General features: G+C 40.0%; 1 protein-coding gene across 3 annotated transcripts in view; it reads right to left on the bottom strand.

Annotated features, from left to right (window-relative positions):
* Positions 1-1,951: 1,951 nt before the first annotated feature.
* LOC140734315 (serine protease 23-like) overlaps positions 1,952-27,929 on the bottom strand; it is a 36,675-nt gene continuing 10,697 nt past the window's right edge. Inside the window, exons 1-2 of one of the 3 annotated variants that reach the window (XM_073058110.1) lie at positions 12,990-13,068; positions 1,952-11,093 (exon numbers count right to left, since the gene is read on the bottom strand). In XM_073058110.1, the coding sequence (XP_072914211.1) occupies positions 9,956-11,077 (1,122 nt within the window). In that variant the 5' untranslated portion in view covers positions 11,078-11,093; positions 12,990-13,068 and the 3' untranslated portion in view covers positions 1,952-9,955. Of the gene's footprint in view, positions 11,094-12,989; positions 13,069-18,064; positions 18,301-27,929 lie in introns of those variants that run through there. The other 2 variants (XM_073058109.1, XR_012100516.1) reach the window with 2 other exon arrangements.

Genomic DNA, 27,929 nt, shown 5'->3' with positions numbered 1-27,929 from the left:
TAGCACTGTGATACTCTGTAATTCAGCGGCATAGAATGTAAGGATGTGAGTTAGCATATGGTTCCTTCCACAGGAAGCATGTCAACGTGGTGCATGGCATCACAGCTCCCCATCATCCTTCAAAGATTCCTTGGCAGCGGAAATCAGTCATAACTGTGGCTCTTGTGTGTACTAGTATTGACGGCATTGTTTGTCAACACCTCTGGAAGTTCCCATTGAAAATCCTATTAGACATACAATGTGATTTAACAAACATACCATGATCAGACACATACATTAGGATTGTATCGACATCTGCAGCTCCCATAATCTTGTTATTAGTAACACTAGGCATTGGATTGTCATATGTCCTGGTACCAAGGCTGGAAGAAGGGATTTGAATGTTAAAGAGCTATATTTTCTAATGCCAGGCCCTGGTGGGGGATTAGATAATATTTAAAAAAAATTTTTGTCATGCCTTCTGAGATTTTAATGTGTTTCTGTTCTTGAATCACTTTGTACTTATAAAGGGGTTTTTAGCTGAATCTCTGGGAGCATTGTCAAGGATTGAGCAACAGCAGAACTTCTTTGGAACTTGGTAAATTATCACAATAACCCTGAGACTGGAAATAGTCCATTTCTGGATGGAGAAATCTGATGCACAATTTGTACCCTCCTGTTTCAGAAGAGTTTTACACCCAGGTGTTGTAATTGCAGCTTCTACTTTATCCAGCACCTCCTCGTTCTCCTCTTATCGTCCAAAGCCATACCATTGGAGCTGATTATTTTACATACAGTGTATAAGCTAAGATCATGTGGGGTAATGTAGGAAATTTACTCCAATTTTGTATGAATGTCTTTTAGCATTAGTTTCTCCTGATATTTCTCTTCAGGATTTTAATCAGAGAAGTGGTACAATTAGTTTAAATTGCTTTGTACAAAGCTGTTTATTCAGGACATCTAATGTTTGTCACTTGCACTTGGGAACAATGTTTTTTTTTAAAAATTGGATAAGATGGAAGATTTAAAATGATCATTATTACTATGATCATTCTTTATACTGACAATTTACACCCATTCTTGAATCTTGATCATAGTCACCACGCTCTTCCATATCTCTATCCTGGACTCACTAACAATCGATTGTTAGCGTCAGTACCTTGTAATTATACACTTCCCAGATAAGAACTAAAGTATCAAGCAAAGCTTTCCAAATACTAATTTAGTCAATTTGTAGTTCTGGACTGCATTCTCCAGTAAACCCTCAGCAGAAAACTAAGGATGGTGTGCCTAAGGTGCCAAGGAAGAGCCCACACAATACGTCAAAATCCCCTTGCCAATTTGTTGGTGCTCATATTTTAATGGGCAGCCTAGGGCCCGATCCCATCCCTGGGACTTTGTGTTGGGATGAACCGAGCAGAAATACTTTTCTTATCCACAAGGAATGCTCTGAAGAAATTTGCCTTCTCTGTGGAGCTAATTCTACTTCAGTACCAGTCACAGATTAGAAAGCAGGTTAACTCTCTGGCCAGCACCATTAAAATATTTAATAGCATCCTTGGATTTGATTAATTTTCTATTTCAGTGGTGGGCAAAGGTGGGTTGAGTGTTTATATTTCTAAAATATTTACATCTGTCCAAAACGTGAGATCTTGTTTGTTGTGCTAACAATTAAACAGAATTTTAATAAGCCTCATTCTGCCTGGAAAATAAATTGAAAATTTAAATCACTACCAAAGTTCAAGGCAATGAAAATCGAAAGTCATGGAAAAAATGCACAGTAGAAAGAATGCTAAACTTTTGCAATAATCTGCCGTTCTTGATCAGAACTTGTTTTGATAATTTTGAATATCAGTTGCTTGTTTTGATGATTTTTGAATCCTGGAGTTCAGTCTACATTTTGTGTACAGTTCCTGGTTCATTTTTGTGTTGATGAGTTTCTTTTGACTTCAAGAAATATAAATTCACATGCTGCTTTTCCATGATCAAAACTGTTGTCACCCTTTAATGAAAGCTGCATTTACAATATTTACTTTCCAAAGTTTCTGTTCCAGAGAAAAACTGGAATGTTAAAAGGAAGCTTCTTGAAAATACAGCACACCATTTCAACAAAATGACCTCCACAACATGAAGTTGAAGGAAAACCAAGTTATTGATCGAGTCAGTTTAGCTTATAAGTGAACTTTTATCTTGTAACTTGCAACACCTTTGAGGCATTATTGTCTTTTAGTTTTGAGACGACAGTAGCAAACTAGAAAGCACGTAGTCACAGAAAGAATATGAAAGTATACAAACAAAATATTAAATAATTCAAACAGTTCTGTGGAAAAATACCAAGCACTACAGTACATGCTGTGCAAAATTTTGGAGAAGTGATATTTTTTTCCTTTAGTCTAACTTTAGTATTTGAAGTAAGTTTGGAATGCTCAGCTGTTTCACTTCATCTCAGACAAAACAGTTTTAACAAGTTCATGATAAATCAAGTGAAAAGCAGGCCAAATAATTGAAGAAAATATACTTTAATTATCAATATTTCTAAATTAGCTGACATGTTCCATAGTATTGAAAGTAAGTGATTAAGCTAGCACCCATCTTGACAATGAATTTTCTATTTCTCTGAAGTGGAGGTTGTTAAATGGGAATAGGTTTCAGGTGAGCAAGGTCATCTATTCCTAACCATAAAACATAGGAGCAGAATTAGGCCATTTGGCCCATCAAGTCTGCTCTGCCACTCAATCATGGCTGATCATTTTCTCCCCATTCAGAGCCCCATTCTCCGACCTTCTCCCCATAACCTTTGACACCATGTCCAATCAAGAACCTATCAAGCTCTGCCTTAAATACACCCGGCTATCTGACCACCACAGCTGCCTTTGGTAATAAATTCCACAAGTTCACCACCCTCTGGCTAAAGAAATTTCTCTGCATCTCCATTTTAAATGGATGCCCCTCTATCCTGGGGCTGTGTCCTGTTGTCCTAGACTCCCCCACCATGGGAAACATCCTCTCTACATCTACTCTAGCTAGGCTTTTCAAAATTTGAAAGGTTTCAGTACGATTCTTCCCCTTCCATCCTTCTAAGTTCCAGTGAGTACAGGCCCAAAGCCATCAAACGTTTCTCGTATTATAACCTTTTCACTTCCAGAATCATCCTTGTGAACCTCCTCTGAACCCTCTCCAATGACTGCACATCGTTTTTTAGATGAGGAGCCCAAAACTGTTCACAATACTCAAGGTGAGGTCTCACCAGTGCATTATGAAGCCTCAGCATCACATCCCTTACTATTCTCTTCTATGTGGCATTGTTTCCTCCCACCAGCTACCTGCTAAAACTGAGTCCGCAGATCAACTTCTGACAGACAAATTTTAGGCAGCCCTTTAGTCACCTACTAACACTTCATAGTTAGGGCATCATAGTCATGGTTTTGATGTCATTGCAAATAGAAACCTAGGTAGGAAAGGGCCTTTTTTCTTTTTGGTTGACAAGGACTTAAAATGGCCTATTTTGGGAGGTGATCTTGTTTGCTGGGTGGGTACAATATTCTTAACCAGTAAATTTTAGGGCTTAAGTGAGCCCTAGGAGCTAAAAAGAATTTGACCACAAAGCACAGGCACAGATTAAGGCATTCAGCCCATCAAGTCTGCTGCACCACTTGACATGGCTGATTTATCTTTTCCTCTCAAATGCATTCACCTGCCTTCTCATAATCTTTGATATCCCTGTTAATCAGGAACCTAGCAAATTCCACTTTAAAAATACCCAATAATTTGGCCTCTGCATCCACCTGTAGCATTAAATTTCACAAATTCACCACCCTCTGGTTAAAGAAATTTCTCTTTCTCTGTTCTAAAGGGAGGTCTTTTTATTCTGAGGGTGTGCCCTCTGGACCTAGACTCTCCCACCATCGGAAGCATCCTCTCAATGTCCACTCTATCGAGATCTTCCAATATTCAGTAGATTTCAATAAGATCCTCCTCATCCTTCTAAACACTGTGCAGGCCCAGAACCATTAAACATTCACATAGATTAAACCTTTCACCCTGGGATCATTCTTGTAAACCTCCTTTGGACCCTTTCTAATGCCAATATATCTTTCCTTGAGTATGGGGCCCAAAACTGCACACAATGCTCCAAATGTGGTCTGACAAAATGTCTTATAAATTCTTAGCATTACATCCTTACTTTTATATTCTAGTTCTCTCGAAATGATGCATTTCCCTTCCTTTCTCAACATTTAATTAACACTTAAGGAATCCTGCGCTAGGACTCCTAATTTTCTTTCTGTTCCAACTCTGAATTCTCTCCCTATCGTTACAATATCTATTACTAAAGAGGTAGTGCTGAGCAAACTTGTGGACCTGAAAATAGACAAGTCCCCTGATCCTGATGGGACGCATCCCAGGGTACTAAAAGAAATGGCAGAGGTTATTGTAGAGGCTTTGGTGATGATTTACCAAAATTCTCTGGACTCTGGGCATGTCCCAGTTAGGAAAATGCTTGAAGCAACCATTAAAGAGGAAATAGTGAGGCATCTGAAAGAAATGGATCCATCAGGTAGGTGCAGCATGGATTCAGCAAAGGTAGGTCCTGTTTGACAAACTTAATGGATTTGTTTGAGGATATCATGAGCACAGTGGACAGAGGAGAACAAATGAACGTTATTTACTTACAGTTCCTGATGGTGTTTGATAAGGCGCACATAAAAGATTTATCCATCAGGTAAGGATGCATAGAGTTGAGGCTAATCTATTAGCATGGATAGAGGATTGGTTAACTAATAGAAAGCAGAGCATTGGGATACATGGGGTTACTCTGATTGGCAATCAGTGGTGTGTGATGTGCCGCAGGGGTCGGTGCTGGGCTCTCAGCTGTTCACGATATTCATTAACAATTTGGAAGAGGGGACCGAGTGTGGTTGTACCTAAGTTTGCTGATGATACTAAATTGAGCGAAAAAACAAATTGTGCAGAGGATATGGAGAGTCTGCAGAGAGACGTAGATAGGTGAAGTGAGTGGGCAAGCGTCTGGCAGATGGAGTGCAATGTTCATAAATGTGAGGTCATTCACTTAGAGGAAAAATGAAAGAGCAGATTATCATTTAATTGGTAAAAATTTGCAGCATGCTGCTGTGCAGAGGGACTTGGGAGTGCTTGTGCATGAATCACAAAAGGTTGGTTTGCATGTGCAGCAGGCTATCAAGAAGGCAAATGGAATATTGGCCTTCATTGCTAGAGTGATTGAATTTAAGAGCAGGGAGGTTATGCTACAACTGTACAGGGTACTGGTGAGACCGCACTTGCAGTCTGGTCTCCATACTTGAGGAAGGATATACTGGCTTTGGAGGCAGTGCAGAGGAGGTTCACCAGGTTGATTCCAGAGATGAGGGGGTTTGAGTATGAGGAGAGATTGAGTCACCTGGGAATGTACTCGCTGGAATTCAGAACCATGAGAGGATATCTTATAGAAACATATAGAATTATAAAAGGGATAGATTAGATAGAGGCAGGAAAGTTGTTTCCACTGGTAGGTGAGATAAAACTAGGGGACATAGTCTCCAGATTTGGGGACTAGATTTAGGACAGAAATGAGGAGGAACTTCTTTTTCCAAAGAGTGGTGAATCTGTGAAATTCTCCGCCCAATGAAGCAGTGGAGGCTGCCTCAGTAAATATATTTAAGACAAGGTTGGATAGATTTTCTCATCGTACGGGAATTAAGGGTTTATGGGGAAGAGGCAGGGAGGTGGAGATGAGTCCATGGCCAGATCGGCCATGATCATTGAATGGTGGAGCAGGCTCGATGGGCCAGATGGCCGACTCCTGCTCCTTTTTCTGATGTTCTTATTTAGATAAGTGTCTATGCCTTTATTCCTTCTGCCAATGTGCATGACCATGCACTTCCCTTTGCTATATTCCATCTTCACCCATTTTTGCAAACTCTTTCTGCAGACTCCCCACTTCCTCAACACTACATACCCTTTCACCTATCCCTGTATCATCCACAAACTTGGCCACAAAGCCATCAATTACATCATACAAATCATTAACATATAATGTGAAATGTAGCAGACCCAACACTGACCTCTGTGACAGCCAGTCAGAAAAGGCCTCCTTGATTCCCAATCTTTGCTTTCTGCCAGATAGCCAATGTTCTGTCCGTGCGAGTGCCTTTCCTTATGTGCGGCAACTTGTCAAAGGCCTTCTGAAAACCCAGGTACGCAACATCCACTGCTTTTCGCTTGTCTATCCTGCCTGTTACTTTTAACAGATTTGTCAAACAAGATTTTCCCTGGAGGAAACTGTACTAACTTAAATCCTCATCCTTAATAATGGACTCTAAAATTTTACCAACCACTCAAGTCAGGCACACTGTCCCATAACTTTGTCTTTTGCAATTTTCCAGTCCTTTAGAACCATTCCTGTCTCCAGTTATTGTTGAGATATCATAGCTAATAATTCCACAATCTCTTCAGATAACTCTTTTAGAACCCTGTGGTGGAGTCTGCCCAATCCAGGTAACTTAGTAAACTTAAGACTTCAACTTTTCCAAGATCTTGTCTTTAGTAATAATGACTGCACTCAGATCTGCCCCCTCCCCACCCCATCGCGTATCTCCAGAATTTCTGGTGTTTCCCGTAGCGAAGACTGACATAAATGTTGGAGATCTAGAACAAGGCACACAAAATGCTGGAGGAACCTAGCAGGTCAGGCGTTTCAGCTCTGGACCTTCATCAGGACCACAGCCCAAAACATCGACCGTTTATTCATTTCCACTGATGTTGCCTGACTTGCTCGATTCCTCCGGCATTTTGTGTGTGTTGCACAAAACACTTACTCAGTTTGTCTGCTGTTTTCCAGCAGTCCAATGTTCGCTCTTACCTCCCTTTTACTCTTCATATGTCTGAAAAAGCTTTTGGTAATCTCTTTGACATTATTGATAGCTTGCCTTCATAGTTCATCTATTCTCCCCTCGCTGCTTTTTTCCGTTGCCTTTTTATTTTCGAGACATGGCATGGTGACAGACCCTTCTGGCCCAATGTGTCCTTGCTGCCTAATAACACCCATGTGACCAATTGACCTACAAACCCATATGTCCTTTGAATGTGGGAGGAAGCCCACGCAGTGACAGGGAAAACGTAAAACTCCATACAGACTGTAGAGGGAGTTGAATCTGGGTCATTGGTTCTCTAACTTCCATTAACATTCCCCCTCCCCCTTTCCCACAACTTCCATTCCCCACTCTTGCTCTTCTCTTCTCCTCACCTGCCTATTACCTCCCCCGGTGCCCTCCTCCTTCTTTCTCCCATTGCTCCACTCTCTCCTCCTATCAGAATACTTCTTCAGACCTTTATCCTTTTCACCTATCACCTTCCAGCTTCTTACTTCATTCCCCCACCACCCTTCATCACCTTATAGCTTGTACTCCTACCCCTCCCTCCACCTGCTTATTCTAGCCTTCCTTTCCAGTCCTGATGAAGGTTCTCAAGCTGACTGTTTATTCCTTTCCACAGATGCTTCCTGAGCTGCCAAGTTCCTGCAGGAGCACCTTGTGTGTGTTGCTCTGAGTCACTGGTGCAGTCACAGCATTACACTAACCACTACCCTTTTGCCCAACCGCTTTTGTGGGTGTTTAAAAGTCCTCTAGCTTCCTGCTAATTTGCAGACAAAAAGTAAGATGTTTTATCCAAAGTAGGAGTTGAGGAACTACTGAAGGAATGTGCTTTTAAAAGAAAAAATGTCCTTGTAATATCCTGCTTAATGACTTGACTCTCTGTTTGGCACCACCTAGTCTCAAAGTAAGTAATAAGGTTTAGTCTGTTATACTATGTTGAACACCAATAATAAATACCCAAAAATATGTCCAATTATTATGAAGAGACTACATTTTAGAATGTCGAATCCTTGAATTAAGATTAATTAAAAACAGTAGCCCTGTTAGTTGAAATCTAGTTTTCTAATTTCTCCTTTCCCCTTCTCTGACAATATACTACAACGTACCAGGTTCAGTAATAGTTATTACCTGTCAGCCATCAGGCTCCTGAACCAGTACAGGTAACTTCACTCACCTCAACACTGAACTGATCACGGGACACAACCTATGGACTCACTTTCGATAACTCTGCAATACACGTTCTCAGTGTTAATTATTAATTATTATTATTTGTTTTTATTTGTATTTGCACAGTTTGTCTTTTGCAAATTGGTTGTTTGTCAGACTTTGTGTGCAGTTTTTCATTGATTCTATTGAATTTCTTTGTTCTATGAAAATGTCCATTTACTCTGAACTTTGAATATATGGGTTAAACAAAAACTGTTATGCAGTAGCTATTGATGAGCAGAAAATCCTATTCATTATGTTTTGCAAGACTTAGCCTTCCCTCTGTAGGTAAAGTGAAGAGGAAATTCAGATGGTGTCTCTGTGGCCCTCTTCCACACTGTGAGTGAGTATTAGAGTGGCTCACTTTCTCTGGGCATTGTACAGCGAGGGTTCAGGCTGTCCTGAATCTTGCATTTGAGTTTGCATGTGGGAAAATGAGAGCACCAAAGAAATTCAGTTGCCTCTGTACAGCTTCTTCACTGCAGTGTTGGTAGAGTAGAGATGTGTTTGCTCAGAATCAGTGAGAATTGCCGGGTCAGACAACCTAATAAGATACTCATAATCTTACATCATCAGGGATGCAAATAGTAATCCATTAAGTAGAGTCACAGTCAGCCATTGTTGTCTGAAAAAAACTTGAGATAATTAGAAGACCTTTTTTCAACAAGGCCACTCAGCCAATAGCAGACATCTCTCACAACTTGCTGCTGGAGGAATCTGGCCTTTAGGGATCTGACGGACCCTGTTCAGATGATAGTAAGTGCCTATGGGAAGCAGGTAGGACCACTGAAAATTTCAGGTAGCACCAGTTTGCTATTGCTGCTTGTTTCCATGATCTTAATTTTTAGAATTTCAAAAGAGTCAAATACAGAAATCACCCCTTTCCTTCCTCCCGACAATACCTTCACCTTGTGGATTTCAGTACATCTCTGAAGTTCTGCTTTCAACTGTTGTTACTCGAAGTTCTACAGTATATCATCCTGTATTGCCTGAAGGTTTGGAAACTCTAACTATTAACACTATCAAAGCAACTTTTAAAAACTAATGGGGATTTTGACCAAATTGATGCAGGTTCTCTTTTCAGCTACAATATTGTCAACTTTGATAGTTTTCTCTTGTTACCCCATAGAATAGTTGGAAAATGACAATTTCTTTTAAGGGAATTGGAAGAGGTAAAAGGGGAATTGGCTTAATGAATGGCATTGGAGAAAATGGTCTTGGAAGTGAGCTGGTGGTGCATTTTCTAAAAAACACCTGTATACATTTTCCTTCATGTATTTTCCTTTTTTCCATCTCCTTGTGGATTTACTTCATAAAGTCTGTGCAAATTAGAAAAAGAGAAGTTCTCTGTAACCAGCCCCCACCAGTGTATGAACTATTGGGGATGGGGGGGGGGGTGTGAAAAAGATAACTTCAGCAAAACAGTTTTCTATGACAACGGTTGCTATTAATTAGACTCTTTAACCAGACAACCTTGGTTACTCTAGAAAACGTTTTTAAAGATTTTCAAATATTTGTTTTAAAAACTCACCACTAACAAATGTTTGAAATTTAAAAAGAATTTCACTTAATTAGTATTTATTACATAACATCAGTTTTCAATATATTGCTGTTACCAACTGGAAATACAATGAGAACTTGACTGTGGATTTTCTTCCATCCCAAGCTGCTAATTTTTAAACTTGGCAACCTTCCCCTGGACATACCAAGATTTGTAAAATTCCCCAACCTCAGCTGCAACCTCCATTACTGAGGAATGAATTCAGGGTAGGCCCAACCCTCTGTATTCTTGTACTCTTTAACAAGCCAATGTGTAGGGAATGAAACTGTTTAAAATGAGAGAGGCATTTTCTTTTCCTTGCAATGCTGTTTGAAAGGTTTCAATTGGAGTAGCATTCGCTGTAATTCCCTTTGATCCAATAACAGATTTGTGCATACTTCAGCGGTGTGATTCGGACTGCCACGTTGTAATCTTGCTGCACCCCGTTGAGGTCCACCCACTGGTGGCCCGAAAATATTCCAACGATTTTCCTTTCCCATTCGTGTTTCTCTGGCAACCACAACTTGGCGTACACACCAGAACCACTAGAACCCGGTTGGGCATCACAGTGCTGGTAAATAAGATGAGGTGTCTCATTGATTATGGAGCAAAATCGATACACCAGTTGCCCAGGTCTGTCACTATCAAATCCAGAAAAGTGAATTCTCTTGCCAGCCACTTGGGCTGAAGATGGCATAACTGTAAACTCCATGTATGGCTTATTATGTGGCCTCTTCAGTTCCAACAACGCATAGTCATAGTCCATACTGAGTTCATTCTGAGATCGTATCCAGCCCCTTGGAACCTGTGTGCGCTTGACCCGTGACCACCTCGTCAAGAGTTTTGGTGGAAGCTTAGAGCTTTTTGGCAACTGGGCTTTCAGATTCTCTATTAAAAACCCAACCTTTAACTTTTTTGCTCCTTTGACATAATCCTTCCCGTCGTGGATGCAATGTGCTGCGGTTAACACGTGTCTCTCTGACACCAGGATACCCGTGCACCCTGTGGAGATCTTCACTGTTGTAGAAAATGGGAAGTTGAGCAGGAACTTCTTCCCACGAATATCGAACCTGCCATCCGCCCCGAAGATCTGCCGCTTGCGCCGGGACCGTGACTGCCGCGGGGGGTGCGTTTCTGAGAGCAGGGAGTTGGAGCCAAAGCCAGAGATGGCTACCTTGGTAAGGGTTCGAGTGCCATTGGTGTAAATTGTTTCAAAAGAGAGATTTTCCTTCAAGTCCTCTAAGGATGGGTGAGCTTCTCTCCACAGGCACTCTGCATTGCAGTGGGTTATCAGGTCCGGTTTGGCTTTGGCAGAAAATCGCGGCTTGCCTAGTTTCACTGTTTCTTGAGGAAGGAGTATTGGGATCCTCTGTCTGTTCCAGGTTGTATTAGAGTATGTGTTAGATACCCGGGAGTGGTTGGCGAAACACAGCATAACCAGTAGAATCCTTAATTGCCCCATTGTGAAGACTGGTGTCCTGCTCAAACACAAGAAAGATAGCTCTCGTCAATACTGAAAATGAAAACGTATTTTTGGTTTCAAGAAAATCAAAGGATCACAGTTTACAATAAAGGTGGCAGACTTACTTTCAGGTCAGTTAATAACATGCAGTTTCTATACATGATTGGAACATTTGCAAGTAAATTCTCAACTTTCTTTGTGAAGCAGAGGGGAAAAACCCAACTGATTTCTTATCAAAAATCAGGTCCAAAAAGCAGTATATAATGCAACCCTGGAAGCAGGTTTTCATTATGATTATGGCTATGTTATCAAGTGGATTAACTGCAATCACATTGTCATGACAAGTTGTATAATCCACAACTTCACATTTAGCCACACTTACAAAATGGGTGACCACAAATAATTGATACGGCACCTTTAACAATTTATTTTGTAACTACCCGTACTCTGCTAAAATCGGTTGTTGCTAGTGCTTGTATTATGACACATTACGATCTGCCACTGAGATCACTATAAAAAGCATGTTTACTATGGGAACTGACATCTGGTTTAATTACACCTTACTGGTTTTCTTGAAGTTTAACAATCAAAGTAAAAATATTTTTAACTGGATTCTCGTTGTAACTTGCTCTTTGATAGTATTTTTCCTGCCTTTCTTCGTTGCCTCAAAATGCTTAAATAAATAGATTTGTAAGTTGGCAAGAAAATTCACTGTTGCAAGAAGAAAAACTGAGCAAACTGGTCGTCTGAAAGATGTTGAAAGACACATACTGTACGTGGCATTTGTCACAAAATAAATTGTGCTAATGAACATTTGATGAGTTCACAGCCATGTAATGGTGGAGTGACTCAGTTGTTTGAATCGGACCAATAAACCAGAGCAGAGCTCATTTTCAATGGTCTGTCGAAATGGAATTTGAATCGAAGACCTGGTGACCTGTAATGTGCTCGCTTTCCTGTAGGAGGGAGTAGAGTTCTGGGAGTGAAGCTGAAAACGGACCCGGCAAAGGCAGCCCGTTATGAAACAAAATGAAATATTTCCCTGTTATGAAGCCTAATTATTTTTGCCTTCAGGTACTTGGCTGCTGCTTGTAAGAGATTAGAGTGAAACTAAACTTAATACTTTTGTAGAGCCTGACCAAGTAAACTTTCTTTGTAACTAACAGAGCCAATGGGGGGCACTGGTGGTGGGGTTGGGGGGGGGGGGGGGTATTGAACACTTATTTTGCCCGTCACCCCCTATTGTTTTAAATGACTGTCCAGAGCCAAAATAGTGGCAAATGTATAGTCTAAGAAGTATAAGAATTTATTTATTTTCTTGAAGTGAGTTATGCAACAGCAACGAGATCTTTGCCACCACTCTCTTGGCTGCTGTGCCATTGGAAGTGTCCTAACACACCAACAGGACGTTAGTCAGGCTAAAGACGATGACAAAGAGGAGCAATTTCCAGATGTTCTTAGGTGCCCACTGTGAGGCCACTTGGAAGGATGGTAAGAAAAATGGAGGAAGCTTGGAGAACAGCCACAACCCCGGTGGAGCTGCCTTGGAGATAATGCAGTTTCACTTGGGCATGGTTCTGATGTACAAGTAGGAAGTGAGCTGTCTATTTAGCTAGGGCCCTTAGTTGTGCATCAGCCATGGTGTGCATAGATTGGATAGAATCACTTGGTCTGAAGAACTTTGCCGCTTTGTTTTTATAAGAGAATTGTAGATATAATAAGATTAATAGACAGCAGAGGCATTCTTGCTTTGGGTAATACTGGCCCACCCAGTGTGGAGAACTTGTCACGTGGACTTGAGGTCTACCTGGAAATCTCCAGCAAGTGTAATCCTGACCTGCCAGGGTCTACGTTCCAGATCCAACGAAATGTTTATGGAACATGGCTATTTTACAGCCCTGAGAGAAGGTACCTGGCTGTGAATGTATGTAGCTCACACCACGAGGGCAGGTGTACATTGGAACCAAGTTTAACGACAATCCATCTGATGAAGCATCTGAAGCTTGGACTGAAAGAAGAGCGAAGTAGTTAAGTACAAGGACTATCAGAAGAAAGTAAAGTAGCATTTAGGCTAGAATGTATTGTAGATGTTGGAACTAGAACGTTTTAATTGTCACATGTACCATGATAGATTGAGAAGCTTGTGCACCATTCATGCAGACGGAACCATTACTTGGGGCATTGAGGTAGTACCAATTCAAACAATCATGGAATGCAGAATAATAACCATATAACAATTACAGCTCAATTAGTGTGTAAAAGCTAGAGAGAAGTACAGTTCAGGCAAACAGTAAGGTGCAAGATCATTGTAAGGTAGAATGTGAGGTCAAGACTCCATCTTATTCTACTAGGGAACCATTTAATAGTATTATAACAGCATGGTAAAAGACTATTAAATGGATCCTAGTTGTATACTAGAAAGATTAAGAAAGTAATCATGCAGTCATAAAGCCAAGTGTCATGGTAAACTACATTAGTATAAAAGTGAATGTGACATCCTGGTTGTGACTTTCCAATGAGAATGATCTATGGCGTAAAGAATACAGCTTCCTGACAATTGGAACATTGAGGGCATCCTTCGAGAGACAGAAAATTGCAGTGTTAACTGTTCAATCATATGCCAGAGAAAGTTGGACAAAAGTATTTCAAACACAAAATGCTGGAGGAACTCAGCAGGTCAAGCAGCATCTATGGAAAAGAGTAAACAGTTGATATTTCAGGCTGAGCCCCTATGTCAGGACACTTCAGGACACAAGTCCTGAAGAAGGGTCTCGGCCTGAAATGTCGACTATTTACGCTTTTCTGTAGATGCTGCCTGACTTGATGAGTTCCTCCAGCATTTTGTGTGTGTTGCTTTGGATTTCCAGCATCTTCAGATTTCAAATGTAAGGCAGCAAGTGGGATATGTCAGATGCATCACAATTGCAATAAAATACTAGAGCAGACCGTGTTGTTACAGAGGCACTTGTGAAAGCCACCTCGAAGCCAAAAAGAGGACCTGCAAAACACTTGAGAGAATTAAGCCAAGATTATGTTCTGAGAGAGGAAGATGTGTTTAGCTATTGGCAGGCAACTAGAAACTGTGCAGTTACTTCAATCTAATTCGCCTCCCTTGTTAAAGATGGTCAAAATTACAGCATTTTTGAGATTCCCTGGAATGTCCTCCTTGTCCTCCCAGATGTGGGAGATCAGATTGCAAATACGTATTTGAAATTTTGCTCTGCCATATTTCAGAACATCAGCAGAGATGCTATGTGTTACAAAAGTAGATATTGAGCTGACTTCAATACTTTTCAACATGTCAGTCAGAGCTGGTAATAAGGTGTCGATAGATTGATTTTGGAATGGCAACAAGAATATTTGTGTGCAGGACAGAGTCATGGATAAAGATTTCTTCAAAGTGTTTCTTTCAGCAGCCCTAACTGGCCTTGATATCTTTGCCTCCATTCTTGAATTTAGTGGAGTGAGTCTTGGAGCGTTTGAAGCTGAGAAGACCTTGATAACATTGAAGAATCTCAGTGAGGTACTGAACAGTCTTTAAGTATGTGTTGTAGTTCCCTATTCAAGATTGCCTTGCATTTGCAGTTAACTAGCTTTTGGCCATCGTGGTCATTCTTGTCAAACCACTGGGTGTTTTCTGGCAGAGAATCCAAGGGTCTCTTTATAGTGCACATGCTATTGATTCTCCACAGCTCCCTTTCTCTAGGGGTCATCAGGCTATGTGAGAAGAGTTCATCTTTGCAGAGTCTTCATGACCATCAACATTCAGTTTGTTGCAGCAGCTTTTATTGTTATTGTTGTTCTTCGGCTGGTCTGCGTAAGTTCAGTATATTGGCCTGGCTATTAAAGAATTCACAGAGTGAAAGAAAGGCTCAGTACTGGTTCTGCGGTGAGGTAATCACATTTGATACAATATTGATGGAGGACATGAGGTTGCTTTAGTTCAGGGGAGAGGTCTACAAGGTTGTTTATTTACAGAATTACAGAATCCCCCGATTCAGGCACAGATTGGATTGTATATTTCAGAGAAGACCACAGTGCAATGTGGAAGCAGTTCTGAAGATCTTATGGGAGATGGTACAGTAGGCATGGACTTACTAAATTTGGCTTGGTCATAGTGCAACAAGGAATGCTGCAAGCAATCATGCTGGAATTGTAAGCTTTGGAAGCATTCCAAAGAGAGCAAGTCAGAAAAAAAAACTTTAGAACTTTAAAGCAAGTAACAGGAAAAGTTCCTTATCGGGTTTAATATCACCGGCATATGTCATGAAATCTGTTGCCGTTGCGGCAGCAGTACATTGCAATACATGATGATAGAGAGGGAAAACAGTGGCAGAGTAGGAGCCAGAATGCAGGGTAGAGGAAATGCAGTGTCACGAAGTTGGACAACCCAAAGACGCAGGTGTTGTAATTGAGTCTGTAATATTAAGTACCAAATACAATATAGAATTACTGTAGAGATACTGTAGGAGTTACTAACCCTGTGTTAAGTTTTTAAGAACTATTTGAAGTTTAATTGGTGCAGCAGAAAGACGGTGTTTAAAAATGTGTAATACAATGCATTCAGAGTAATGAAGACAATTATGTTGAAGGAACCATTGTAGATCAAGATGTGAGATGTTCTATGTTGAAGTGTGTCTGGGGAGTCACTGAAATAACTAATTCATCTGTGGACATTTCAGTTGGCTAGCAACAAGCTCTACAACTTGTTGTGTAGACCAAGTAACTGAATGGACATAGTTTCAGTTGAGTATGTAGTGATAATTATTTGAAGTTACTCCAAAGGGAAAAAGTGCTGTGTATGTAAGTGTCTTATTAAGAACTGTGTGTCAGATTACGTGGCTTTAGATACATAGTAGTATCTAACATTACTGTTAATTGAGAATTTCCTGTTGGTAATTTTACTTTTCGTTATTTGCCACTCTCAGCAGTTCTAAAGAACTAAGAGATGGCACAAATATGCCCACTTTTGAGGCTTAAAAGTACAGTTTATGGCCCCAAGTTGTTTAACAGTGAATAATCACTGAAAAGGTCATAGATGAGGCAACCCTAATATACACTAACTATCTGTTGTTCAGTCATTAAGTTGAGTCCAACTCTTCGTGACCTCATGGACTCCTGTACACCAAGCCTTCCTGTTGGAAACTGCCTCTCTAAGATCCCCAAGGTCATACACATTGTCTGAGTGATATTATCTACCCATCGTAGCCTCTGTCATCCTCCTCCTTTTACCTCCTGTTTTTACCTAACATGAGAAAATTCTCCAAGGAATCTTGATTTCTCATGATGTGGCCAAAATATTTCAGCTTTTGTCTCATCATCAAGCCTCCTAGTGAGCAGTCTGGCCGTACTTCTTCAAGGACTGACTTTTTGGATTGTCTTGCTGTCCAACAAACTCTTAACGCTTTCCTCCAGTATCCAAGTTCAAAGGCACTGATTCTTATGTATTCAGCCTTACTAATAGTCCAGCTCTCACAGCCGTACATCACAACTGGAAATACCACAGACTGGACTAAACAGATCTTCCTAACTATACGTAGACTTTCTGATCAAGACACCTTCTGCTGAATAGCTCACACTTAGTGAAATTACATTCTGATCCATGTTTCATCTCCCATTAGTGTCCCTGCATTAAGAAGGCTCTTTGCTCTTTGGAAGCTTGTCTTGGAACAACATGGCATACTGAGGAAAATGCAGCTGCTGAGTAACTTGATGAATGTACAACATGTTTATTGTTGCGTGTTGGAGGGCAGACATTCACATTGGATTGCTAATTTGCTTTTATGTCCTGCAATATTAACATTTGACTCACCATTGATATGCTGACTGTGGGAGATCTGGGTGAGTAACTGGATTGAGGGATTTATATAAAGTAACTATAAACAGCCTTTTAAGAAGTAGACATTAAATCCGTAGACAAACCACTTCAGCCGGCAAGTAAACAAAGAGTGTCTGAGAGAGAGTGCTGGATGAGGAACTCAGGGCAATGTCCTTACAGCCTGTTTAAGTCTATGTGCATGTTAGTTGCCATTATCCTGGGGAGAAACACACCTTATCTTATCAAAATACCTGCTGATTATGGTGATTGTGTTGTTAGTTCCGGATGACCATTAACATGTACAAAGGTTCTGTGGTTGTGGGTGGGCAGCCGCTGGGGGCGGGTGGAGGTGAATCAGTCCAAGACAAATAAAAGATATTTTCCATTGGGAGGCACTTGTACTGATGTTGGCTTATTTTAAAAGGAAGCCTCATCAGACAGCTTGATACAAATAATCCCTCTGGCTAATTAAATGAAATTAGAAAAATAAGAAAGTTATTTGAACATGGCATCAAGATTCAATTACCAGTCTTACTGAAGGGATATTTGAAAACTCCTCTTAGAAAAAGTAGATACTTTAATACCCTGTTTCCAGGGATGGGTAGATAGTAAGTGCCAAATTGGCATAAACACTTGGAAAGATAGTCTGGACATTTGCAAATGTCATTTTGGTATAATTGCAAGCTGTCAAGCAATTCTTTTGACTTTGCAAAACCTAACAAAAAGCTTACAATGGGAATGAAATAGATGGAAATCTAGTATTACAGATCATTCTGCTAGTTTTCTAAATATTGATGCTTGACAAAGTTAATCACAAACAACCAATGAAACAGTTGATTCTCTTTTCATTGTGTCTCCAGTAGAGCCACCCTTCACTAAGCCAAAATAATTGTCTGCCATGCAAGACAACGTGTGGAGAGTTGACGTGAATGGGATAAAATAAATCCAGCAGTTTTGAATTGTGGCAAATGTTCTCCTGTGGTTGCTGGCCTACAGAGAACTGGTTTCACATCACTCATGCTTGTTTCACTTGGGACTTGGAATCATTAGAACCAGACACAAGGATATCCTTCATCTCATCAATCAGAGGATAGATTTGGAACCATGTCAAGCATTATTTGTTTTATTAACTTGAATTATCCAGTTTCAAACATGTGGGAAAAATTCACTTTCTAGTTTCCATCCTTTAATTTTCATACAGTCTTTGATCTTGCTATACATTTTTCAGTTTACACGAATTAAAGACTGCTTTTGAGTCTGAGAGGGTGTACAGTGCAATGGAAATAATTTGCCACCTCTTTGCTTCTCTGGGTGGTTTTACTTCAGCTAGTTGAAGAATTCCATCTGGCCAATTGTCAGCAAGATGGAGTGAGGAACAACTTACTATGGTTGTGTTCTTCTTTCTCTGGAAAAAAGGTATTAAAGTTATTGTTCAACTCGTATATATATAAATGAACTATTGTCTGTTAATTTTTCCAGCAAGCAAAACAAGTTACAAATGACCTCAGAATAATCATTTTAAATGGGAGACACAGTTCTCCTGTACTCCTGTAGTGTTCTAGTAAGAAAAGTTTGAGATACTGTAGATCATACTCAACAATCCCTCTTTTTTTTTACACAGCTTCATGGACCAACCATTCCTCAGAGCGGGAGATTTTTATATGGCCTAAAAACGCACAGCACTTAATGTTTTTTGTTATATGCATCCTATGAATATTGACCACATGGTGTTGCCATTCAGCGGGCAGGCAGTTTCTTAATAATGAGCTATTGACTTCCATTCTGTGTTTATTGTTACAAGTGTTGTAATCTGAAACACTGACAATGTAAATGCTTCGAAGTTCTAAAATGTTTCAAAGTAAAGGTTGGGATATGTTAATTATTTATGGATTATATTCATTATCACATAATTACTGGGTATGTCATAATTATATTAACATAAATTTCAAAATTATATTAACATTATATAAAAGAAAATTCAGCTGCTGAACAACAAAAGCTATGTGCTTAGGAGCTTTTCAGTTACTGCATGGCTGCACACCAGTGAAGCTTAGAGGGCATAGCGATCATATTTACAATGCTATGATCTTGACTACAATCTTAAAACCAAATCAATACTTTAATTGATGCACTAACTGAGGAATGTTTCCTCTTGATTAGCTTTGCAATAAAAATGATTATAGTTTATGATGGAAATTTCTTAATTTGACGTGATTGAAGAATTGAACTGAGCTAAGACAGTGATGTGAATAATGTTTGTAAGCAGGATATGTGTTTCAGCTGGATAATGGACACAGATTTTATTTTATTTTACAGTCTTATAATATGTTATAACCATAAACCATATGTCTTAACCATAAAATGTTGTAGTAAATTTTACCATTTGGGCAAAGTCTCTGACAATTGAAGTGAATGTCTGCTGTACTGGGAATGGCTTTGCCACCAACTGAAGATGGCTAAAGTTTGCATTATTAGGAGAACTAATGATAAGCAGGCTTTCCTGTGATCTTTCCACACAGTGTACACTCAGTTGCCGCTTTATTAGGTATCTCATATACATAATAAGGTGACCACTGAGTATATGTTCATGGTCTTCTGCTGCTGTTGCCCGTCTAGTTCAAGGTTTGAAGTGTTGTGTATTCAGAAATGCTCTTCTGCACACGACTGTTATAACGTGTGGTTATCTGAGTTATTGTCATCTTCCTGTCAGCTTGAACCAGTCTGGCCATTCTCCTCTGGTCTCTCTCATTAACAAGGCATTTTCACCCAGAGAGCTGCTGCCCACTGGATGTTTTTTTGTTTGTCACATCATTTTCTAAACTCTAGAGACTGTTGTGCAGTTTTTGGGATATTCATACCACCTCATCTAGCATCAACAATCACTCCACAGTCAAAGTCACTTAGGTCACATTTCTTCCCCATTCTGATGTTTGGTCTGAACAACAACTGAACTTCTTGACCATGTTGGCATGCTTTTATGCATTGAGTTACTGTCACGTGACTGGCTGATCAAATATTTACGTTAATGGGTTGATGTCCGGGTGTACCTAATAAAGTGGCTACTGAGTGTATACCCAATGACTTGGCCTCCATAGCCATCTGGCAATGATTTCCACAGATTCACCACCCTCTGGCTGAAGAAATTCTTCTTCATCTCTATTCTAAAGGGATGCCCTTGTACTCTGAGGCTGTGTCCTCTGGTCCTAGACTCCCCAGTATAGGAAATGTCCTCTCCACATCCATTCTACTTAGGTCTTTCAATATTCAGTAGCCTTCAATGAGATACTCCCTCATTCTTCTAAACACTAATGAGTACAAGCTCAGAACCATCAAACACTCCTCGTACATTAACCCTTTCATTCCTGGGATCATTCTCGTGAAACTGTGTGGACCCTTTCTTAGATAAGGGGCCAAAAACTGCTCACACTCCTCCAGGTGTGGTCAATGCCTTATAAAGCAGCAACACAAAACATCAGCAGGAAATCAGGGAGGGAAAAGAATGATTTTTATTGAATAATTTGAACATCTTCTACAACTCTATAATTATATAAATTTATAGAAAAAAATTAAGTTAAAAGCAGAAACGTCAAAATCTTTAAAATTATAGAACTTAATCACTTGTGCTTAATAATATTTACCTGGGATATGTAATCATATTGTTAAACTTATGCTAGAAGCTAGAAGCATTTGCTAATAAATAACTGTGGCTCTGTGCCTTTAAAATCTTACTTAACCCTCATGGAAAACAACGCACACTGTACCCTGTGTTACGCTAGTCGATAAGTATTTTAAGTTCTTGTCAATTCATTGTTTTTCCTTGATGGTGACAGATGAGGCTGTAAAACAGGGGGCGCTCACTCACTGATAGCAGCTCTTTAACAATTCATGTATAGAACCCCTGAAGTTGCTGTTAATTTCATAAAGTAATGTAATCAAATACTAACTGTTTCATTTTCATTACAATTAATTAGCCAAATAATACAAATGTAATTGTAGCAATATGAATTGGCACAGTCAGTTCCTATCATAACTTAGAATACAGTTAATTAGCATTTTAAAATAACCTGATTAGAATGACAAAAATTATGCACTAGGTAAACACAAATGGAACATGGTAAATCAGTAAGTGCATACTCAAAAATGCTTTTACAACAAAATTATGGGTATTTAAATTGTTGTTAATGCATCAGACTCGATTTAACATTTTATGCTAAGATATTAAATGAACCATCAAAGCATGAAAGAAACAAAAGGTATTCCAGATCAGTAGTGGAATGGAAATTTAGGATTGGTATTGTAACATTTCTTCTGAAATACCAGTCTAGAAAAAGTCTTCAATGGAAGCAGATTTCATGGAACAGATTATCTTTTCTCACTCTGGTGTTAATATCCCTGCATTTGAAACTAAGGAAAGATAAAGATGTAAAAAGAAGTCCAATGTGGAAATGGCCTTTGGAAGATATGGGAGGAAAAAAAGTTTATAAAGAGCAAGAAGCAAGAATTCAGAAAGTTGTGTGCGAATAAACAATTTAACTTGCAACATGGCAACTTGCTTGTTAAGTTATTTCTCAACAAACTCAGTCCCTACACTTTCGGGCCTTTGAAAGTGTAGGCACTGAGCTTGTTGAGGAGCCATTCGAGCCTGTATATTAAAGATGAAATCATTCAAAATATTATTGCTTCATTTCCTTCAGTGTCAGGAAATTTTCAGTCCCCTTTCTATGGGTTGGATTTGTTAAACATTTGTCTCTTTTTAGACAATTCTTACTTCCTTAGTATGTTTCTGGATGAAGTAAGCGTTTGTTATGCACTTTATAACAATCTTGAAATTATTCTGTGGGAGGACATACACTCTGCAGTGTATAAAAACTGCAAATTAGGCAATGTTTTGCCAAAAGCCTTAAGTTAAAATAGGCATCATAGATTTTCTGAAATATAATCATTACTTATTAAGCTGTTGTGACAGCTATTTTGACAATCTTGCATATTATTATTCTTATTGATTTTTCAACACAAGTGGCTTATTATTGGTTTATTATTGTCACATGTACCACGGTACAGTGTGAAGCTTCTCCTGTACACCATTCATTCAGATCACATCATTACACAGGCCATTGAGGCAGCTGAAGGTAGAACAATAACCGACTGTAGAATAAAGTATAAAAGCTATAGAGGAAGTGCAGTGCAGGTAGACAAAGTGCAAGACCATACAGGTGAAGTCTACTTTATAATACTAGGGATCTTTTAATTGTCTTGTAAGAGCAAGGTAGAAGCTGTCCTTGAGCTTGGTGGGACATGCTTTCAGGCTTTTGAATTTTCTGTCCAATGGGTGAGGGAGAAGAGATGGTGTCAGGGTGGTTGGGGACTTTGATTCTGGGGGCTGCTTTACTGAGGCAGCAAGTATAGACATGGAGTGAAGGCTGTTTTCCGTGATGTGCTGAGCTGTGTCCAAAACCCTCTGCAGTCTCTTGTGGTCACAGTTGCAGAACAGTTGCCATACCAAGCTATTCTGCATCCATATAGGATGCTATCGATGATACATCAGATAAAAACTGGTAAAGGTCGGTGGGGGATACCAAATTTCTTTCATGTCTTGAGGAATTAGAGGCATTGATGAGCTTTTTTGGGCAGGACAGGTTGTTTGTGATGTTCATTACTAGGAGCTTGAAGTTCTCAAACCTCTCAATCGCGACACTGTTGATGTACACTGGAGCATTTGCATCACCCTCCTTCCTGAAGTCTATGTCTAGCTGTTTTGTTTTGTGAACATTGAGGAAAAGGCTGTTGTTATGACACCACGTTACTAAGCTCTCTATCTTCTTCCTGTACTCCAATTCATTATTATTTGAGATCCAGCCCACCATGGTGGTCTAATCTGCAAACCTGTAGATGCAGTTCGACCAGACGCTGGCCACTCAGTTGTGAATGTACAGGGAAAACATTCATCAGCTGGAATAAGATCAAAAATAATAAACCTTGTACTTCTTGTACAAAGACAAATTAATTGGAAACTTATTCTTTCTCAAATTTCTAACAAATATCGAAACACACAAATTATTATAGAACTTGAAATATATCATATTTCAAAGCTCTGATTTTGTTTTAGTTTCTATATGTTCTAACAATTAATCTTGGGAATCTTTCTGAATGTTTAATTTGCAATTGCATTTTAAGCGGACTTCTTTGTCATACAGTGAATAAAAAATTTACAATCATTGTTTCAAGAGAATAAAAGGTGAAGTAGGAAATGAAATGGTACTTCCCACGATTGTATTTGTACAAAAAGCTATCACAGGATTCCTGGGCTCTGTGCTTTATGTGGGCATGAAATATTCTTTCCTTGATTAGTTTGCCTCCTACAGAGTTGCCCTCATTAGTGACACAATTATCTTTTTATTTTAATTGTTAATTTATCATATAAACTGTGCTATCTCATCGTTTGGATTGAAATTATCTTGGGAAAAAAGTCAAAAATTCTGTCATGATGGAACTGGAACTGGAACTATTAGGAACTGGATCGGAATCAACTTTTGCAATTGGTATTAAGCATTTTCTCTATACACATCTGAAGATGATTTTTAGCTGCTTTGCTGGAGGGAGTGTTGAGAGAATTTTCTTCTCAATCTATTACATTGGATAATCAAAAGTGGGTTTGGCTGACGTAGCATTTAGGAACTTTGTACAACAGCTATTTCATGCTAACTTGATCTGGCTGTGATTAATGCTGATACGTTTGGAATTTCTACCCCAGGGAGCTATGGATGATTATTTGCTAAGTATATTTAAGACTGAGATCAATAACTATTTGGGCTTTAGGGAAATCAAAGGATGTGAGGATTAGATTAAAAAGTAGAGTTGAAATAGATCAGTGAAAAGTGAAGTAGGCTGCACAGTAAATGAGCCATTGAAATTTTTACCATCAATGCAAATGGAGGGTTGTCCAAATGTCAGTCAAGTCAAGCCACTCCGAACCATCTGGTGATGCAGAATGAATCTGCAATCCCATCATAATTGTGCTGGGTGCTTTATGAACTAAACATTGCCAGCTGGGATAGCAGGGCCTCTAGTTTCACTTTCTGTTTTTGGTTCAGTGTACTAGCATTGTGTCGAAGAAGTACCACTACAGTTCCACAGTGCTGTGTTTCATATGAAATATTAAATAAAGGTCCCTTCTACAACGATAATATTCCATGACATTTCCTGAAGAACAGGAAAATGATCCCAGTCCTAATGTTCATTTTCAAAAATTGCCAAAATATGTCTGATATATGTACATAGATCTATAATTGTGGCTTTACACTGCCCATTCTAGCAGCTGCTAGGGTCGTACAACATCTCTCATTATTCAACCTAAGCTGTACTGTAGCACATTCTTATAAATCCCAGGTCTCTATATAACATGCCATACAGATTACTAATAGGTACAATATACCTCACTAGCTTCTATAGCACACACTATATTAGGTTTAGAAAAGAAAATACTTACTGTTGTACAATATTACTAATACGCTCTTTCCTGATGAAGTGCTTTGAGAGGTTGGTCATGAAACATATCAACTTCTGCCTAAGAAGTGACTTGGATCCACTCCTATGATTACAACAGGACCACAGCAGGTGCCATTTCATTGGCTCTTCACTCAACCCTGCAACATCTGGACAGCAAAGACATCAGGATGCTCTTCATTGTCTACAGCTCTGAATTCAACACTATCATCCCCTCAAAGCTAATCAGTAAGCCTCAAGTCCTAGGCATCTGTGGCTCCTTGTGCAACTACATACTCAATTTCCTTACTTGCAATATCCCATTCAGATCAGATTGGCATCAACATCTCCTCCACAATCTCCATCAGCACAGGCGTGCCACAAGACTGTGTGCTTAGCCCCCTGCTCTACTCACTTTATACCAATGACAGTGAGGCTAAGCACAGCTCCAACACCATATTCAAGTTTGCTGATGACACCATTGTCATTAGCTGAAGCAAAGGTGTTGATGAATCAGCATATAGGAGATAGATTGAAAATCTGGCTGAGTGGTACCATAACAACAACCTCTCACTCAATGTCATCAAGACCAAGGAGCTGATTATTGACTTCAGGAGGAGGAGATCAGAGGCCCACGAGACAGTTCTCAATGGTGCTCAGAGGTGGAGAGGGTCAGCAACTTTAGCTCCTCAGTGTTATTGTTTCAGAGGTTTTGTCGTGGGTCCAGCACATAAATGCTTCCATGCCTCTACTTTCTTAATAGTTTGTGAAGATTCGACATCTAAAACTTCATAGATATGTAGCAGAGAGAATATTGACAGCTTGCATCAGGGCCTGGTATGGAAATACCAATGCCCCTGAATGGAGAGCCTACTAAAAACAGTGGATATGGCCCAGTTCACCACGGGTAAAGCCCTCCCCACCATTGAGCACATCTACACGGAGTGCTGTTGCATGAAAGCAGCGTCCATCACCAAGGACCCCCACCATCCAGGCCATGCTCTCTTCTCACTGCTGTCATCAGGAAGAAGGCACAGGAGCTTTAGGGTGCACACCACCAGGTTCAGGAACAATTATTACCCCTCAGTCATCCAGCTTTAAAACCAGAGGGGTTAACTTCACTTGCCTCCTTACTGACTGTTCCCAGAATCTATGGACTCACTTTCAAGGAGTCTTTATATGATATTTTCAATATGTATTGCTTATTTACTACTAATTATTATTATTATTATTTCCTTTCTTTTCTTTTTGGATTTGGACAGATTTTCTGTCTTTTTCACGCTGATTGCTTGCCCCTCCTGTTGGGGGTGGTCTTTCACTGATTCTATTGTGTTTCTTGTACTTACTGTGCGTGTCCAAAGAAAATGAATCTCAGTGTTGTATGTGGTGACATATATGTACTCAGATAATAAATTTACATTGAACTTTGAACATTAAATGCACCAATTTTGAGCAAAATTGCACAGGTACTGCCAGCTCTCCAGAACTCCTCTGAGTGGCAATCTGTCTGCTACAAAATTAAGTAAATCACATACAGGTCGAACTAGTGAATAATTTAGCTAACACTCAAGAATCATCACCGTCTCTGTCTATCTGTCACTGAGTACCACACCCTCCTTTTCTTTGTAGTAGCAATAGAACAGAAACCCAGACATGGATTGCTGAGGTCAATTGCTTTATACCCAGTGTCAATCTAGTAAGTCGTCTAAGTGCTTTCTTAATTCTTTGATAATTTAAAAGATTTGATTTTGGCTTTGTGCTGGATAAATGATGTGCATTATAAGTTGTGCTACCAAACGCCAGGAAGGATCTAGAAGAAATTCTAAATATCCTTCAAGACAAATGCTTGCATTGGAATTATTTGTCATATTGTAATGATTATGCATTTAGACCATAAGACCACAAGACATAGGGGCATAATTAGACCATCTGGCCCATCGAGTCTGCTCCACCATTCAATCATGGATGATTCTTTTTTTTCCCTCCTCAACCACAGTCCCTGGACTTCTCCCCAGAACCTTTAATGCTGTGTCCAATCAAGAACCCATCAAGCTCTGCCTTAAATACACTCAATGACCTGGCCTCCACAGCTGCCTGTGGTAATAAATTCCACAAATGCACCACCCTCGGGCTAAAGAAATTTCTCTGCACCTCTGTTCTAAATGCATACCCCTCTATCCTGAGGCTGTGCCCTCTTGTCCTAGACTCACCCACCATGGGAAACATCCTTTCCACATCTACTCTGTCGAGGCCTTTCAACATTTGACAGGTTTCAATGAGATTCCTTCTCATCCTTCTGAATCCCAGCAACTACAGATCCAGAGCTATCAAATGTTCCTCATATGATAACCCCTTCATTCCCAGAATCATCCTTGTGAACTTCCTCTGAACCCTCTTCAATGCCAGCACATCTTTTCTTAGATGAGGAGCCCAAAACTGTTCACAATACTCAAGGTGAGATCTCACCAGTGCATTATAAAGCCTCAGCATCATATCCCTGCTCTTGTATTCTAGACCCCTTGAAATGAATGCTAACATTGCATTTGCCTTCCTCACCACTGACTCTACCAGCAGATTAACTTTTAGTGTGTCTTGCACAAGGACTACCAAGTCCCTCTGAGTCTGATTTTTGGATTTTTTTCCCCATTTAGAAAATAGTTTGCACACTTATTTCTTCTACCAAATGCCTAACCATGCATTTTTCAACATTATACACACACAAAATGCTGGTGGAACGCAGCAGGCCAGGCAGCATCTATAGGGAGAAGCACTATCAATGTTTCAGGCCGAGACCCTTCATCAGGACTAACTGAAAGGAAAGATAGTAAGAGATTTGAAAGTAGGAGGGGGAGGGGAAAATGCGAAATGATATTGGAAGACCGGAGGGAGTGGGGTGAAGCTGAGAGCCAGACAGGTGATTGGCAAAAGGGATACAGAGCTGGAGAAGGGAAAGGATCATGGGACAGGAGGCCTAGGGAGAAAGAAAGGGGAGGGGAGCACCAGAGTGAGATGGAGAACAGGCAGAGTGATGGGCAGAAAGAGAGGGGAAAAAAGGGGGGGGAAACTAAATATATCAGGGATCAGGTAAGAAGAGGAGGAGGGGCATTAACGGAAGTTAGAGAAGTCAATGTTCATGCCATCAGGTTGGAGGCTATCCAGCCGGTATATAAGTTGTTGTTCCTCCAACCTGAGTGCGGCTTCATCTTGACAGTAGAGGAGGCCATGGATAGACATATCAGAATGGGAATGGGACGTGGAATTAAAATGTGTGGCCACTGGGAGATCCTGCTTTCTCTGGCGGACAGAGCATAGGTGTTCAGCGAAATGGTCTCCCAGTCTGCGTCGGGACTCACCAATATATAAAAGGCCACACCGGGAGCACCGGACGCAGTATACCACACCAGCTGACTCACAGGTGAAGTGTCGCCTCACCTGGAAGGACTGTCTGGGGCCCTGAATGATGGTGAGGGAGGGAGTGTAAGGGCAGGTGTAGCACTTGTTCCGCTTGCAAGGATAAGTGCCAGGAGGGAGATCGGTGGGAAGGGATGGGGG

The sequence above is a fragment of the Hemitrygon akajei genome, chromosome 10 (genome assembly GCF_048418815.1).
Source record: "Hemitrygon akajei chromosome 10, sHemAka1.3, whole genome shotgun sequence".
NCBI classification, from domain to species: domain Eukaryota; kingdom Metazoa; phylum Chordata; class Chondrichthyes; order Myliobatiformes; family Dasyatidae; genus Hemitrygon; species Hemitrygon akajei.
Note: the sequence above shows the minus strand (reverse complement) of the source record. Positions and strands in the feature narration are given on the sequence as shown.